This window comes from Prunus persica, chromosome G8 (genome assembly GCF_000346465.2).
Source record: "Prunus persica cultivar Lovell chromosome G8, Prunus_persica_NCBIv2, whole genome shotgun sequence".
In the NCBI taxonomy this organism is placed as follows: Eukaryota; Viridiplantae; Streptophyta; class Magnoliopsida; order Rosales; family Rosaceae; genus Prunus; species Prunus persica.
This window is the reverse complement of record NC_034016.1, coordinates 14616521-14633396: the sequence shown is the minus strand read 5'-3', so window position 1 is coordinate 14633396 and position 16876 is coordinate 14616521. Positions and strand designations below refer to the sequence as shown.

The 16876-nt window shown below is 38.2% G+C and overlaps 3 protein-coding genes across 5 annotated transcripts; 2 read left to right on the top strand and 1 right to left on the bottom strand.

The window, feature by feature from the left end:
- On the top strand, positions 1942-3701 carry LOC18768622. Its single transcript, XM_007201003.2, has one exon. The coding sequence runs from the start codon at positions 2256-2258 to the stop codon at positions 3453-3455; it is 1200 nt and encodes a 399-aa protein (XP_007201065.1). The 5' UTR covers positions 1942-2255; the 3' UTR covers positions 3456-3701.
- On the bottom strand, positions 7481-12927 carry LOC18768614 (zinc finger protein ZOP1). Of its 3 annotated transcripts, none has more exons than XR_002273071.1 (7): positions 12756-12927; positions 11977-12177; positions 11476-11566; positions 10425-10520; positions 9911-10323; positions 8532-8654; positions 7481-7933 (listed from the first exon to the last, which is right to left on the bottom strand). XR_002273071.1 is itself a non-coding variant. In XM_007200556.2 (6 exons), exons 1-5 carry the CDS (start codon positions 12762-12764, stop codon positions 9959-9961), a joined length of 762 nt encoding a protein of 253 aa, XP_007200618.1. In that variant the 5' UTR covers positions 12765-12927; the 3' UTR covers positions 8093-8654; positions 9911-9958. The 3 variants fall into 3 exon arrangements, 1 of the variants encoding a protein (XP_007200618.1); XR_002273070.1 differs by lacking the exon at positions 7481-7933 and adding an exon at positions 8097-8441; XM_007200556.2 differs by lacking the exon at positions 7481-7933 and having other exon boundaries at positions 8093-8654.
- Positions 13902-15967, top strand: LOC18767150 (protein ALP1-like). Its single transcript, XM_007200547.2, has one exon. The coding sequence runs from the start codon at positions 14245-14247 to the stop codon at positions 15583-15585; it is 1341 nt and encodes a 446-aa protein (XP_007200609.2). The 5' UTR covers positions 13902-14244; the 3' UTR covers positions 15586-15967.

Sequence of the window (16876 nt, the reverse complement as noted above, 5' to 3'; positions counted from 1 at the left end):
TAGTTGGAAGTGAAAATATTATTTCACTGGATAAATATTTCACAAGTAATTATTGTGCTAAATCTATTAAACTTATATGTATATAAATTTTTTTTTTTTGGGGATAAGGCAATCTATCTATGTGGGAAAGAAATTCACTTATTAATATGAGTTTTGAGTTTTTTTTTTGTATAAAAAAATGTATAAAGAAATAAAAATATAAAAAGGAACAGATTTCATCATATAAATGTGTGCCCCGACATGTTTTGTTGATTTGATGCAAAATGGTCGAAAATCTAAGTGAAGAATCCAAGCACTGGAGAAGGAGGTGGCAAAAGTCAACATCTTTACCACTAGTGGGGAAATCTTGTTCGCAAAAAGGACCTCTCCTCTAATTTACCCAAAATCTATAAACGTAAAAGGCTACGTGAAAAATTATAAATTGGAAATAAAACATAATGGTACCAAAATTTGATAGAAATATTATACTCTAGTACTAATTGAATTTACATTTTATTCTTAAAAAAATTGTATTGAAAATTTACTTGCTCAATAGAGAGTAATAGAGTTTGACAAGATGAGCGATTGAGGGAGAGGAGATGTCTGGAGGTTTTGAACCTTTGCTCATATGGGTGGAGGTGAAAGAACTCAACCAAATAAGTTATATCCCACTGTCTAGATAGTTCGTTTGTTGTGAATACGCATACTTTTGACATTTTGCAAATTATCAAAAATATACTAGCTATAGGACTTGTTTACTTGTCAGCTTAAGAGTTTTGCCTGAGGACAATGAATGTGGTGCCTAAGTTACCAAGTTGGCTACCCCAAAATTACATAGTTTTTTTTTTTTTATTTTCAGCCAAAACAAGCAATTACTGCCCCAGATTAAACCTTATTTGCCACCAAGTCCAATACTCAACGCCATCTCTCATCTCACTGTCAATTTTATGATCTCAGCTGAGGGCAATGTATGTGGCTGACCTTCTCAAAAATCACCGTCAATCTGTCAATTTTATAAGCAACATGCCCTAAAGACCTTGAACGAAATAATCCAAAAACAAGAGGCCACGTAATAGGCCGCCCTTATGCATGCACCAAATTAATAATCTCATTTCTTTGTAAGATAATGTATGCTGACAACTTAACGTTCTCAACCTCTGGCCTGCTAAGACATGGATTTAGTTTTTAGAGATGACTTCTTTCTAACTTAAAAAAATACCTAAGGTGAAGACAAACATACTAAAATATGAGAGAATATTGTTTGTGAAAATATTCTATATATTCTTCTCTTTATAATACGCCGTATTTATAATACAAGTAATCATTGTAGGCCAAGAAAAGTAATAACTCATAATTCTATTCACATTAGAAAATCATAAATAACAGTTACAATTAATATGAGAATTCATAGTGTGCAAGGAAAGTCACAAATTATACCAACAAAACATATCTACAATGACCATACTAAAATCATTAAAAAGAATACAAACAACACCTTATTGTCTATACAAACCATCGAATTAGTTACATAATCTATTTCTCGAAAATCATACGTATACTTCACTTCATGTGATCTATCCGTCCCACATAGATTAAATATTGTGAAAAAATATCCTAATTTTTTAAAAGAACTCAACACTTTCTGATTGTTACGCTATCTGCCACTTATCATGGTCTAAACTAAACAATCTTAATGTGTGCTACATATTAACAATTTCATTGATAAAAGTATTTAGTTAGTATAAAATATCAATTTGCAATACCTAATACATTATTGATATTTTATTCGTATTACAAAATATCCACAATATCCCAAATATTGTAAGTTGATGGTCAATTCCAAACAGCATATTTCCTTTTATTTATTGACATCGATTTTTCTTTCCTTTTTCTAATTCGGAAACAGAAGTTAGTTAATCCAACACAGAGAGAGAGAGGGGGGTAGTACTAAATGAGTGGGAAAACAAACCAAGCAAGGCAAAACCCACACACACATGGAGATGGACCAGAGAAAATAGAATAATAAATGCTACAGATGGAAGAGTGAGTTGATTTATATATAAAGTTGGCGTCTATGACCAATCTTCTCTCTAGACTAAACTCTAGTCATTTAGTCAATCTTCTCCCACTATCCTCCTTCCCCTCTCTTTCCTCTCATCCTCTCTCTCCTCTCTCTCTAAAACTTCCTATATATCCCAATACTCTCTCACTGTTTCTCTAACCTTAAATCCCCAACCCCCAAAAACCAGAGCTTAAGCTCTTCAGCTCAACCAGTCATGGAGATACAAGTGGCTCACCCAGTGCCCCCTGTGGACTTCAACTTCGACAGCAGCGCCTGCTCCTCCCCCTACATGACTGCTCCTTCAAGCCCCACTCGATTTGGCAACTATTTCTTCAGCGCACCCACCAGCCCCACCCGGGCCTCTTCCTTCTACAGCCACTTCAACGACCTCTCCGGCGAAAACGGTCCAAGACTTTCAGCCTCTTCAATCCCTTTCAAGTGGGAAGAGAAGCCCGGAATTCCCAAGTCCAGAGCTACCATTAATGGTGATCATAGTCATCATCTTGAGGAGGATTTCGAGTTTGATTTTAGTGGGCAGTTGGAGAAGGCTTCCTTGCCGGCAGACGAGCTCTTCGACGGCGGCAAGATCAGGCCTCTGAAACCCCCTCCTCGCTTACAAGTTGGGAGCAATGGAGCTGATGAGCCAGGTCCCTCCGGTTTTTCCCCGAGGTCACCGTCTCCAAGAGCGTCGAGACTTTCCCAAGGAAAGAAATTGGTTCAGGGAGTACTATCTCCGCGGCATCACCGAAAGGACCATCAGGCTCATGATGATCCTTTCGCTGCCGCGATGAATGAGACCCGAAAGAACGAGTATGAATACGGAAATCAAGAAGAAAGGCGGGGAAGAGAAAGATCTCCTTCCGTGCGTAAAAAGGGAACCAGATCTTTGTCTCCCCTGCGCGTGTCGGACGTCATGTTCGACATCGAAGAAGACAAGACAGCTTCTTCATCAACAACCAACTCCAACAAGGCCTCCACATCTTCAGCATATTCTTCATTTTTGTCAGCGATCTCGTTCTCTTCATCGAAAGTAAGTAGAAAGTGGAAATTGAAAGATCTTTTGTTGTTTCGAAGCGCATCAGAAGGCCGAGCCACAACTGGAAAAGACCCGTTGAGAAAGTACGCGATGCTGTCACCCAAGAAAAGTAGCAGTAGTATTGCGGAGGATGTGAAGAACTCGAGTTTTCGGTCCACCGACAGCGTGGGGTCAGTGAGCTCGAGGAGGAGAGGGCCGGTTTCGCCTCACGAGTTGCATTACACCGCGAACCGGGCGGTTACGGAGGAGATGAGAAGGAAGACCTTCTTGCCGTACAAGCATGGTCTCTTGGGATGCTTGGGATTCAACCCCGGGTTGCATGAGATTTCCAGAGGGGCTTTTGGGTCTTTGACACGTGGTGGAGGATGCAGATCATGACTCGATCTGTAGCCGTAGATCTAATTTTGTTTTTTTTTTTTCTGTTCAAATTTCTTTGTTGTGGGATGTGGATGTTTGAGTTTTGCTCATATGGTTGATGATCAACTTGATGATCTTGGTTGGATTATTTGATTGTTGGGGCATATGTGTGGTGTCTCTATCACAAGAAATGGAATCGAATTGTATGAAACATATATATACAAGAGATTAAATTACAAGCGACGTTTTGTGTTTGGTTGGGAACAATTATGAAACTAATTTTTTTTTTCTCTCCTCTCCTTAATCATGTCCAATTACATGTCACTTTGAGTTCATTCATAGAAAATATATCTGTTTTTTCAGTTACAAAAAAAATATATCTTATGAGAGCTCTTGGAATGGCAATGAATGATTTACCGACATATATGATATAGGAAAGAGCACATCTAACGTTATTGAAGAGTATTTGTCTAGTTTGAATTAAAGGGAAGGAAAAAGAAGAAAACAGAAACTAAAGATGTCACCATCCCACTTTCCTTTTTTCATTGTCCATGCCCTTTCACTTTCGATTTGAATGCATGATGCATGAAAACCACCTAATTTTCCTCTTGCAAAACAACACAAAATTAAAGTAGTAAATGCAATTCCTAAGATTGATATAAGCATTTACCTTCGTAATAAACTATTAATTGCTAACTCTAACTTTTAGTCTCGTGATATTTCTCTTATCAATATCATAATCATAAGTTAAAAGACGGAACAATATTAACATTATAATTTTGACTAACCCTTCTTTACGTAGGAAAACACTTCCCTCCTTATCATATAAGTAGGAGCTCCTACATTCCCGCAAATAATAATGTTACATTTGTGTATAAGTTTTTCTTTTTACGTATGCGTCAAACTGTGATTCACATAAATGAAGAATATCTTCTTGCAAGGAATGAGTCAAGCAGTGTCCGTTCACTTACAAGCTAGTAACATTTGCAAATGATATGACAATGTGGTAAATCCCAATCTTCTATTTAATAATAAACTTACATAAGAAAATAGATGAAGAAGGACGGTGGATGGATACAAGCAGCACACAGACACATGGGTAGATCAAAGAAAAAGATTTTCCACACCGTAATCATTGTTGGGATGTGTAATCATTATAGCAGTAATGTTTTACAGTGTAAAGTTGTCTAATTCGGTTTTGCCACCAATAATCAAGCAAAAGGTAGAGAATCATTCAATTATTTAAAAATAAAACAAAACTGGGACATAAAAAATCCTTTTCCTTTTCGATATTCCTGACGAATTTCAACCATAAATTCGTAATCACCACACAACCTGCAATGATGAACAAGGGGGGTTCCTGTTTAATGTGTTAGGCCCATGCATGTGCTTTGCCTAAGCAATCCAACAAAATTAATTAGGTGTCACTAGTGTACTACTGTACTTGAAGTTTCAAACAATGAGAAAATATGATCACTTGTGTAAGAATTTTATATTTCAGCACATAATTTTGGCTACTTTTTCATTAGAAAGGTTCTAATTGTTAGACTCATATATTTTAAATTTATAAGAATATTGATAAATTAACAAACTTAATTAGACTCAAAAGTTAAGGTTATGAGAATCTTGTCGACTAACTTATAGTTTAATGGTACTATTCTTTCTAGTGCTCGGAAAGGAAGTTCAAATCCCGACTGTCATCTTTTATCGGGAAAAAACTATAAATTCTTTATTAAAAAAACCCTATAATGCAGTACAAGTGATCACTTGTAGTGATGCAACTCCACAAGATCCCTGCACTAATTAACAATTTCTTTTTTTTCTTTCTGCATATTATAGTATTAGGCACAATTTATATATTTGAAGACCGATCCTACATGAGGGTTGAGGAGGAATATTAAAATATAATACAATATAGTATTGGCTCACATCCTAATGGTTACTCATTCACCCTTTACTATATTGGAATCAAGAATTAGATGAAACAATTATGATCATTGGAATTGATTTCTAATTTCTATTTTGAAAATCGTTCTATCTCTTCTCCTTCCTCCTCCCTCGCTCACCTCTTTTCTCTCGATTTAATAATAGAAAAAGAAAAAGATAAGATAAAAAACTTTATCAAACGAACTCTAAGCTAGCTAATGTCTCTATCAACCATGCATCACCTAATTATAAGTCAAAGAGGATACACATTGTTGGATAGGTGAGCTATGTAAGCCATTAAGCATTTTATGAAAAAGTTTTAAATTTAGACCGTTGATATAATGCGCGCGTGAATAACTGTCTATATCGTTCTTCATTGTAGGACTCTACTTTTTATAGATTCCCAATGCTCTTGTTGGTTAAAGAAGGGCAACAAGCCATGCATGCATAACCTAGCTTTATTGAAAGAATAGTTTTGTCTATTACGGAGGGAGACCCACATAAAATCCTATAATTATGGTTACTTTGGTTTGCAGAGTGAAAGAAAAAGTGAGGAAAAAGAGGAGCATGGGGTTGATGCGATAATGGGATGCTGCATCATGTACATTATAACCCTAATCTCATATTATATCTGTTGATGATGACAAAAATGATAAATATCTAGATCATGATATGATGATCTTGAAGGTACCAAGTATACATGGTGGTTGGTTGGTGACAATTTTTGTTTATCATCCATGGCCGCATTGCATTATTGTTGCCAATAATTATAGTTATGAATGAAATTTTCCGTTTCTGCTTCGTCATAGTTGGAATTGGTAAGATGGGGCACGACATCTTTGGTAAAAAAAGAGAGGAACTCTTTGGTTTATTTACTCATATATGGTTTTCGTGTCTAAACTGTGCTTCTTTTTATATATATTATGATATATTATAACTTGGAAAAAAGGACACAGGTTTTGGACTCTGTTGAATTCTTTCTTCGTAGAAAGAAGAAATATTTTACCTTCAAATTCCAAGAGTGAGTGAGTGAGCGAGCATGGTTGTGGTCAGGTGAAAAGCATTTGGAATGAAGGATAAAGTATTGAAAAAAGTTGAAAAGAGTCAAAAGTGACTTTGTGAATGAAGAAGAGAAAAAGAAGCCACCTCCTCTCTGTTGGTTTAGTCCTTTATATTATATAGAAAACGAAAGAAAAAAAGTAATAATCATGTAACAAAAATGTTTAGCTTATTAAACTGATAAAATGTGATTGGGTATATATATTTAATACAAACGATTGTCTAAATTAATTTTAATTTTTTTAATTTAAAGAGAGAAAGATTTGAAGCGTATTTATTACTATTATCGACCAATAATGTAAAAACGCGAAACGTCATTGCATTATTGATCGAGTATAGCCAAATTTAAGAAAACCTTGAGGTCCAACGAAGGACAGACACGTTAAAAAGGAGTTGTAATTGTGAAGTGTCAAGCTCTAACCCCCGTTTGATCTGACAGTTTGTGTATGTACTATGAACCAGAAGCCCCAGATGTCCAAAGAAAGCCCAACACGGGCTTCGGACCACCTTGTTGACTTAAAGTCTCCAAAACCCCTCAATAGGTTTAGTATTTATTAAGTTATTATTATTTTCATTGCCCTCGTGTTTTTAGTCTTTGTATTCTTGGCCGAAATCTACGACCTTTTCCAAGTCACAGGGACGACCAAGTCACACAGAGAAAATAAAACACCACGTACGAACGGCAAAGTGGTAGTTGGAACCCTAAATTCCTTCATATATTAAATGGCTGTCTCTCTCTCTCTCTCTCTCTCAAGCAATTCAAAGAATCCAACCCGATTTGCTTCAACATGTATGTATTGCGTCTCGTGGTTGAGAAATGTATCTGTATAGAGTTTTATTTATTCATCTTTTGATGTGGTAAAGGGTTTGTGGATCGACATGGGAAACGAGTTGTATGTTCAACAATGGGAGACAGTTCACATTCTGGCATTTATCTTGATTTATAGTGAGGACAAACAGAAATGGACACACGTTGCATTCGGAAGGGTTATTGACTCAAGACCCCAATCCCGTCGTCCACGAGTTCTAGCTCCAAAACATTGATGTAAAAGTGGTATAACTGAGTTGAAATTTTGTTGAACGTAAAAAGTTCACGCCTCAGTCAAATTACAAGAGAAACATAAATTGGTAATTTTCTGGCCATTAGGTTCTAAGACAATATTCACTTCCTGCTCTGGACATGTAAAGGTGTTGAGAAACAGATTTCTAGAACATCATCTCTTTCCAAGAAATAATGGGCATCACTTGGAAATGTAACAAAAACTCCTTTAAAAATGCCCGAAGCGAAGCCAAAATATTCGAATTAGCTGGGCTGAATAACGTTAAGACATCTTACATCCCAAGAATGTGAACGTTACGCGATGTTCTCTGATCAAACTGTATTACCAAACTATCAATTTGGACCCCAAGTTCAAACAAGAACACACATTATCAATAACTCAAATTGATGGTTTGCACGCCTAACAATAGAGCATTTTCAATAAACAACATATTAATGTGGTTCCAAGAGGCACCTGAAAAAAATGAAAAGAGATATATGGTTTAGGAGTTCGGAGTTAAAGACCATAAAACGCAGCAGATTTGACAGTATAGCATTTTTACCAACTTTACCAAATGGGTGCTCTACGTAGCCGCATCATAACCTCATAAAATCATGTGCTCGACATCAGAACTCAATAACAAAGACTACGTAGACTACGTAGTCATGTACTTGGTATCCGTATTTCATGCTCAGTTACAACATTCATTAATATTTCTATACACAAAACGTCATACAAGAGCTTAACAAAAACTAACATTTAACTACTACACTACACACCTGCGAGCCGATATCAGCTCATAAATCCTTTGTTATGATAACGTTCCTCCTTGTTGAAAAATGTAACTAGAATTACATCGGCCATATTCATATGTTGGAAGTAAAAGAAAAATAGAAGTACTAGGGATATGAGATTACTTTCACCCTAATTGTCCAGCAGTTGCACATTGAAGAAGGCTCAGACACCCATCATTTTGAAGAACCTAATAATTAACATCTTTCATAATGAAACCCACCATTCAATAAGCTCACAACAAATTGTACAAATTAACATATCAGGTACTGCTACTCACCAAATTTGCAACGCCAGCAAGCAATTTTTGGCAATCGAAATGTAACGCGAGATCACATAACCAACAACTTAGGACCAGCCATTGCATAAAATGAGTCGTTGCATTCAAAAGTCTTCGTGACTTCTGCAAAATAATTCCAATTACATGCATCAAAATACAAGATATATTAATTTAAGTCCATAAACCAGCTTTCCTTTCTAATAACAATATATGGATAAATAATTTTTCCCCATTTAAGTTATGCAGTGTATGTCATTTTAATTCCTGCAATGATTTCAACATTAAGAAGTTGGATATTTAGAAAATCCACACATCCCACAACATGTGCCTCCAAAATCCAAACTGTGCAATTATCAGTACCCTCAATCCTGAAAAATATCTGCAGACTATGAGATTGCGACACCACTAACTCCATCATTGATTGATAAGCAATAGGACACACTATTGCGTGCTCGTTACCTCATTTATTGGGACACACTATTGCATGCTCGTTACCTCATTTAACCTCTTGCTATCTCATCTACGTCTAGAGTGACTTTGTGAGCCAATTTTTTGTGCCTCTGTGCATCCCTTTTCCCATCCACTTGTCCTACTTGGAAATTTTAATGGCACTTGCTGATCTAATGAAATGACAGCCTGGCATTTCATTACTACCCTGTTACATTCCCTCTCTACAATAACTAAACTGTTTCAAAAAATTGGTCGAACATTTTCTCAGTGCCAAAAAGCGAAAAACATCAACTGTGCAACCAACGTTGAGAAGTTTTAAAACTAAAAATTAGAAGAATCATGCACATAATGTATACGCAATGTGATTGGATACAAAAGAAAAAAAAAATTGCAGGTATGCCAATGATTCTTCTCACAGTAGGTAAATCAACAATAATGCTGACGAAAGGGTTTCTGACAAAAAGACAATTGCCACCAGGGGTGGAGGTGGGGATGGGTTGATTTTGGGGTAAATAGGTTTTGCACAATTGTAATTTATGATAGTGTGCCTTATTCCTAAGGCATACACCTCTGGAATATAACGATAGTCTGGCAGATCACTAACACCTAAACCCCTCAGGCAGTTAGGTCTTGCAACTCTCACCTCCCTATGAGGCTTGCATTAGAAACACCTTTAAAGACACTGACCAAATTAATAAACACGCTAGAATACATCAACAGTATCCTAATTCCCACACCTTTCATCATGAAAATCAGAACATGCAGAGGACCATACTGAATAGAATGACAAGGGAAAGAAGGGGATGGGAGAAAGATTTTAGCTCAATAAAGCAACCACTCAAGGCAGCATACCCAGTAGCATACTTATATGCTGGTACTTAGACTAAAATAATCGAATAATTAAGAAAGAAGAAAAACTCAAAGCATACCCTTTATGTTAAGGTCCTTAAGGATATGAACTTGCTTGAGCAGCCAAATCACTGCGGCCGGTAAAGACCAAGTAATGGTTTCTCTCTCTCTTCAACTCTCTTCCTTGCAGCCTCCCTCGCTTTAAGTGCAGCTGCTTCTTGTGCGGATATAGCCCTTGGCTTCTCCTCTTGCCTCTTTCTCTTTCCAACAGAAACCGACGAACGAGCACCTTTAACAGATCTCATAGGGTTTAAAGAAGCTGAGACCACTGGCCCAGGTGGAGGCCCATTTTGAGATTTATCAGCCCTTTTGTTTTCTGTAGCTGGTCCTGCCCCTGAAGTTGACCCTGGATTTTTCAAAATGGTTTCTTTATATCCAGCATTTGATAAAAACTGCGGGTTCGCATATGCCTCTTCCTGTGCCACCCACTTTCCTGTTGTGTTTCTTCATGTAAATATACCAACTACAACGTATATTCTGAAAGAATTATTAAGCCAACACAATAATTAAAATAGAAGTGCAGTGAGTCAATACCTATAGCGTCAGAATAGTAGAAGCCTGAATTCGCATCATAGTAAAAGCCATTACTTTGATTGTAGTAATAACCAGACGTACTGTTATACTGCCATTCTGTCATCAATTGGAGCTGAATCAGTTTTAATAGTAAATAATGGAGTTGAAATAAGAAATACTCATCAATCACCAAAAAGGCATGCTTCTTCAAATAGCAATAAAGGGCCCATTCATTAACTAACAAATAATATTCATAAACCACCTCCCCTAAAGGCATACTTTTTTAGAATTTAATTTTTGGAAGAATCTGATTTGCTCATCGATTGTCGGCCAACTACCAAACCAGACAAGTGTGGCAAGAGATCAAACCTGAAAACACATTTCACGTAACATGTCTAGTTCATTCTAACCCATTTTCAGAACTTACTAGCATAATGTCTTCCTCTCCTGATCAAAATCCCAAATTTGAAAATGCAATTTGGGTTTCCGCTCATTAGAAAAAAGAATTAAAAAGAAGAAGGGGAAAAAGATAATCTTATTAGCCTTGTAATGAACCATGTCTGCCTTTCTTCTTTCTCCATTGTAGACTGCTTTCTTTGGTAAAAGGCTTTATGGCATCATCATATTACGCTTACATCAGCTGTAAGGAACCTAAGTCAGCAGAGTTTTTCAAGCTTAGCGTGGTGAGGAATAAAGTTTATAAATGTAGCCTGATTGTTCTATTGTCTCAACTTAAAAGGACTAAAAAATGTCCTTAATGAGTCGACTGAGTAATTGAGCTGTAAGTAAGGTTCTCACCTATTTAACAGCCCTACTCCCACCTACAATATATTTTTGGACTAGAAGCCATATGGCTAAGGTGAATAAACTACACTTTTGACCAGGAAAAAAAAACGGCAACAGATTGTCAAAAATTTAATTTTAGGATGGGGTTCTCCAAAGTGAGTGCAAACAACAATATGTGCTGCAACATGCTTGAGGTGTAATTATATAGGCTTTATTCCAAAGCTTGCAAGTATGGTGCAGCTCTAACATTGAAACAATGCTGGAAACGCAAATTTCCAGTACTTACTCTCTTGACCATCATCTTCAACATCGAATGCCCGGGCATCTCTAGCCTCCTGAAAGCTTGCCACATCCTTTTGATAGCTGCGCTTAGCTTTCTGTAAACATTTAGGGAAAATTGCTTATGTCAGTGTCTCGTAGGAGAGAAGACTTTCTCTTTCAATAAACCTAAATCTGAAAATTTTGAACAATAAATTGGAATCCATAACAAGATAGAGTGGGGGAAATTTCTGTGCTCAATTTCTTTTTAAATTCCGATTGGCCATTCTAATGTCTTTTGTAAATATAATTAGGCTTGAAATTTTGAATAGTTAACAGTTACTCTCGGGTTGCTAACAAAGTGGCAGTATTGATGAGAACAAGGCAAGGAGTAAACTTAACTGTTGTATTAAATGGGAGAGGAACTACCATCAAAGAATTACAATAATAAACTGAATCTCCATTGGTGGAGTAAATGCACTACTGTTGTAAGCTATTTATAACTTTGAAATGACCTTTGAATACTCACTGCTTCAATTTGCAGAAGGGCACGTTCTGCTTCTTTTTCTTCCTTCTCTTTTGCAACTTTCTCTTTTCGCATATCAGCAAGCTTCTTAGCAACATTATCCTTGTGACGTTGACCAAGCTCATGATTTCTAATGCTAGAAGGGTTGTTTGATATGTAGATTTTGCAGAAGTCACACCATTTGTTGCCCTGGCTAACCCAATACTGCAAATAGAGAAAAAGAAAAAGTTACAAAGACTAATGTAAAAGGCATCAGTCGGAGTCAGCAGACAGGAAAATCACTGAAATCAAAACGAATTGTATGCAAAATTTAAAGAGAAGAAAACTATCTTCCAAAGTAATGAAGATTGAAAAAAAGAGAGTCCTTTTTAGAAGAAAGTCAGAAACTACATTAACACCATGTTTGTGAAAATCAAACAAACTTCCAGAGCAAAAATTGCCTTCTTTCTTTCCCAAATCCCAACAAACGTGCTGGGATCGCATCATGAGCAGCAGAGAGTATTTGCTATTAGCATCAAATGGGTCTCAGTGGAGCCATAACTATAATCATGGCAAGAACAAGAAGCCCAGTGACATCTTGTCACTTATGTAGTTGGGTTTTGCTAATTAGTCATGAACCCAGGTCAGGTCTTGAATTCCCATATTCATACACTCATACATACAATGCAATTAAGCCTTTCAAATTATAAAAGAACAAAAAGCAATAAAACCAAGAAAAGCTATTGTTTTTGCAAGTGATTATCAAAATTGAATGAAACTACAGAAGTTCCGGCGGACGATACCTCAGTCATGGTGCCGAATTTGTGGTTCTGATGCTGATGGGAGGCAACCCCAAAATCAGACCGTTAGGGCAAAGATCGGAGCTTTGCAGCTATGAAAACTGTTCGAAGAAATTCTGCGCCCAAAATAAAATTAAAAGGGTATCTCTATCTCGCGGAGCGGACACGGAAATTCGGTTTCCCGGGTTTTGTAACTCCGACGACGTTTTGAGTCGGTCATTATTTTGCAGGCCCACTCGGCCAATTATTCTTATTGGGCCCTTACTATTTTTGTAGGAATACTAATTCATAATTTTTTATTTTCTTCAGACCAGCAAAGTTCTTCTAAGCCCATCGCAGCCAAACGTGTTTCAGTTATGAGGTCACTAACGTAATTTTCAAGACATTCCTATCCTGCTTGCGAGTTTTGGTTTCTCAAAATTCAAACTAAAAGGGCAAAACCATAATCCAACGTAGACAATGAATCCAAAAACCAACATTTGTCTCTTTTAAGGTTTATTTTGGGTCTGTTTATATACATTAAATGGTATACGATTTTTTTATAGAACTATGTCTAGGAGTGAGTATTTAACTAATTTTCTATAATTAATATTAACTTATTATATAAATATATTATTTATTAACTTAATTATCAGATCGGACCGCTCTACTTATGGGCTTAAAAGTTTAGGTCCAAGCTCTACCATGTACATAACATACTGGGTTGAGCTTGACCATAATATCAGACTAGGCCAGTCCATAGCTTAGAAGACTAGTTAGGCTTGGGCTTGCCCACCAAGCTTAGTCCAATTTTGCAAGCCTACCCAACATCTCCCTTCTCCATAACCTTGAAAGTGAACAACGCATTTTTATTTATACAAACGATAGTCTTTTGAGTATAAAATACTATAATCTATACGAAAGGAGATAAAATTATGGTACATAAGGACAGGCACACTTGCCTTGGTCAATTAATCTAAACATGAACCTAAACATAATATCATTGTTAATCCAATCATAAATATCAACATTTATAATTGGAGAACAATGCACGACCTAATTAGAGGACGACATCAATTATTATTGAAATTCAGGATGAAAATGCAAATTGGGTTCTGGTTTGAAAAAAATTGCAAAATGGGTATAAGTTCACTCCGGCCCTTTTTTAACCTTTGGCTATGAGCTTCAGCCCAGTCCATTCAAAAAGTCAGCCTGGATTGAGCAGACATAAATATCTGCAATTGGGCTCAAACTCAATAATTCGACCTGACCAAACATGAAAAAAAAGACAAAATTAAAAATTCTCAAACAATGATTTTGCTCAAATTCACCAGTTCAGTTGAAAATGATCTAATTTGACTCCAACTCCGAAGTTCAAAACCCCAATTCTCCATTTCCTCTCTTCCTTCTGCAGCAGATCCTCTTCTTTCTTCAGTCCAAGAAGCTTCTGAGAGAACCCAAGAACAGGAGAAGAAACACAAACCCTGAACCCAAGAACCAAGAAAAAAGAAAAATGGATGAATCGTTTTTGCTAATGCTCTCAAATCTCCTCCACCTCCACAACTCCATCGACCCAACAACCTCCCTCCTCTCTACCACCACCACCTCCTCCCCCTCCCCCACCTCCTCTTCCTCCTCCTCCACCCCAACCTCTCTCCTCACCTCTTCCTCCGCCGCCCCTCTCCTCTTCTTCACCATCGCCTCCGTCCTCTCCTTCATCGCCACCTCCCGCCCCAAACCTTCCACCGCCACCGCCTCAACCTCCGGCGGCGCCTCCTCCTCCACCGCCTCCGCCATGTCCGTCTCCGCCTTCCGAGCCCTCGCCACCGAGCACATCTGGTCCCTCGAAGCCCCTCTCCGCGACGCCCAGTGGCGTTCCCTCTACGGCCTCTCCTATCCCGTCTTCACCACCGTCGTCGAGAAGCTCCGGCCTCACATCGCCCTCTCCAACCTCTCCCTCCCTTCCGACTACGCCGTCGCCATGGTCCTCTCCCGCCTCTCCCATGGCTTCTCCGCGCAAACCCTCGCCTCCCGCTACTCCCTCGACCCTTACCTCGTCTCCAAGATCACCAACATGGTCACCCGCCTCCTCGCCACCAAGCTCTACCCGGAGTTCATCAAGATCCCGGTCTCCCGCCGCAGACTCATCGAGACCACCCAGGCTTTCGAGGAGCTCACATCGCTTCCCAACATGTGTGGCGCCATTGACGGAAGCCCAATCAAGCTCCACAAGCACAACTTGCCTGGCAACTACAAATGCAAATATGGGTACCCTTCGGTTTTGCTCGAAGTTGTGGCTGATCACAAGAAAATCTTCTGGGATGTGTGTGTCAAAGCTCCAGGAGGCACAGACGACGCAACCCATTTTAGAGATAGTCTTTTGTATAATAGGCTGACTTCTGGTGATATTGTTTGGGATAAGGTGATCAATGTGAGGGGTCACCATGTGAGGCCTTACATTGTTGGGGACTGGTGCTATCCCTTGCTATCTTTTTTGTTGACACCCTTTTCCCCAAATGGGATGGGAACTCCTGCACAGAACCTGTTCGATGGAATGCTTATGAAGGGAAGGTCTGTTGTGGTTGAAGCAATTGGATTGCTGAAAGGGAGGTGGAAGATTCTGCAGGACCTCAATGTGGGTCTTAATCATGTACCCCAGACAATTGTTGCTTGTTGTGTGTTGCATAATTTGTGCCAGATTGCGAGAGAGCCTGAACCGGAGCTCTGGAAGGACCCTGATGAGAGTGGGGCGCCACCGAGGGTGCTTGACAGTGAGAAGTCGTTTTACTACTTTGGGGAAAGCTTGAGGCAAGCATTGGCTGATGATTTGCATCAGAGGCTTTCGTCGAGATAGGACATGTTTCCTCAGTAAAGGGATGGCTTCTTAACCCTTCTTTATTTCTATGCAAGGATGTCCGTCTGTTTGTTATCTTTGTTCTTCCTTTTAGTTTAGGTGTAGGGTGTAGAACTTGGATTAAGCTAATATGTAATGACTGTCGTATAGTTGCTGGGACCAACTGACATGGTAATGAAAATTACAAGATTGGTAGAAAAAGTGGAAATTCACTAGTGTTTTATCAATAGCATTGCTTTCTCATCTCTGTATTTAGCAGGGCCTGGTGAGGGGATTAGTAGCCGGTGTGGTTTTATGTCTATTTGGCAGGAAATCTGTCTACGTACAATCTTGTACTTCTTAACATTGCAATATTACTATTGAAAATTATCATATTGATTGATGAGAGTACTTCTTTGGTGCATTTTGAATTTTGATCCACTATAATGGGTTCGTTGCTAGCATTTTCTTATGAAAATTTTTCTTTTTGAAAATGTTATTCTGGCTTAAATCAGCTAAATTGATTGTCCAAGAAAGTTCCAGGCCCAATAGTTTCATGGTTGTGTTCTTGGTGTCTGTAGACTCTCTTCCTCTCAGGGTTCAGGTCTTGCAGAACTCTCAGATAACAGTATATGTTTCGTGTTTGTCCCTTGTACAGTTGCACTGGCAATGTGGCCAGTTATGTAGAGAAGCACTAATGGAAGGAATGCCGTCACCAGCAACAGTACCCTTCTGAGATTTAGTTCTTCCATGACTCACAGCAGAAACAAAGTAGCAGTTAAGATGCTGATCGAAAATAGGTGTATACTGAAACAACTAAACTACTCTGCATACAGTGATGTTCCTTAAATCCTAAGGAAATGCTAATAATTGGTTGAGCTAGTGAAACATAGCCTTCTATCCTTAACAGGAGGAGAGTTCAAGGTCTAAGTTCCAAGATGGGTGACATTGTTAAGACTAGTGTTCTTTTATGAGAATCTGGATGATGGAGTTTGCTAGAGAGCGAGGAGAACTGTTTGGCACGTGATTGATGGCAAATTCCATAGACTTGAGGTTCCTGGAAGTTTTCATGTTTCCATAAATAGAAATTAAAAGGACAGCTGAGACAAATTATTGAGAGAAGAATACAATCAGAATTCTGGTGAGGATACAGAAGCTCTGCAAAGGTAATCAAGCCAGCGTTTATCCCAGACCTAGTTTGGTCTATAGGTTAAGACTTGCACGGTCTATTTGATCTAATTGAGATATGAGAGTATACAACTGTTGTATACAACCCTCCCTCTCACGATTGGTCACAGAACTGGCATGTTAT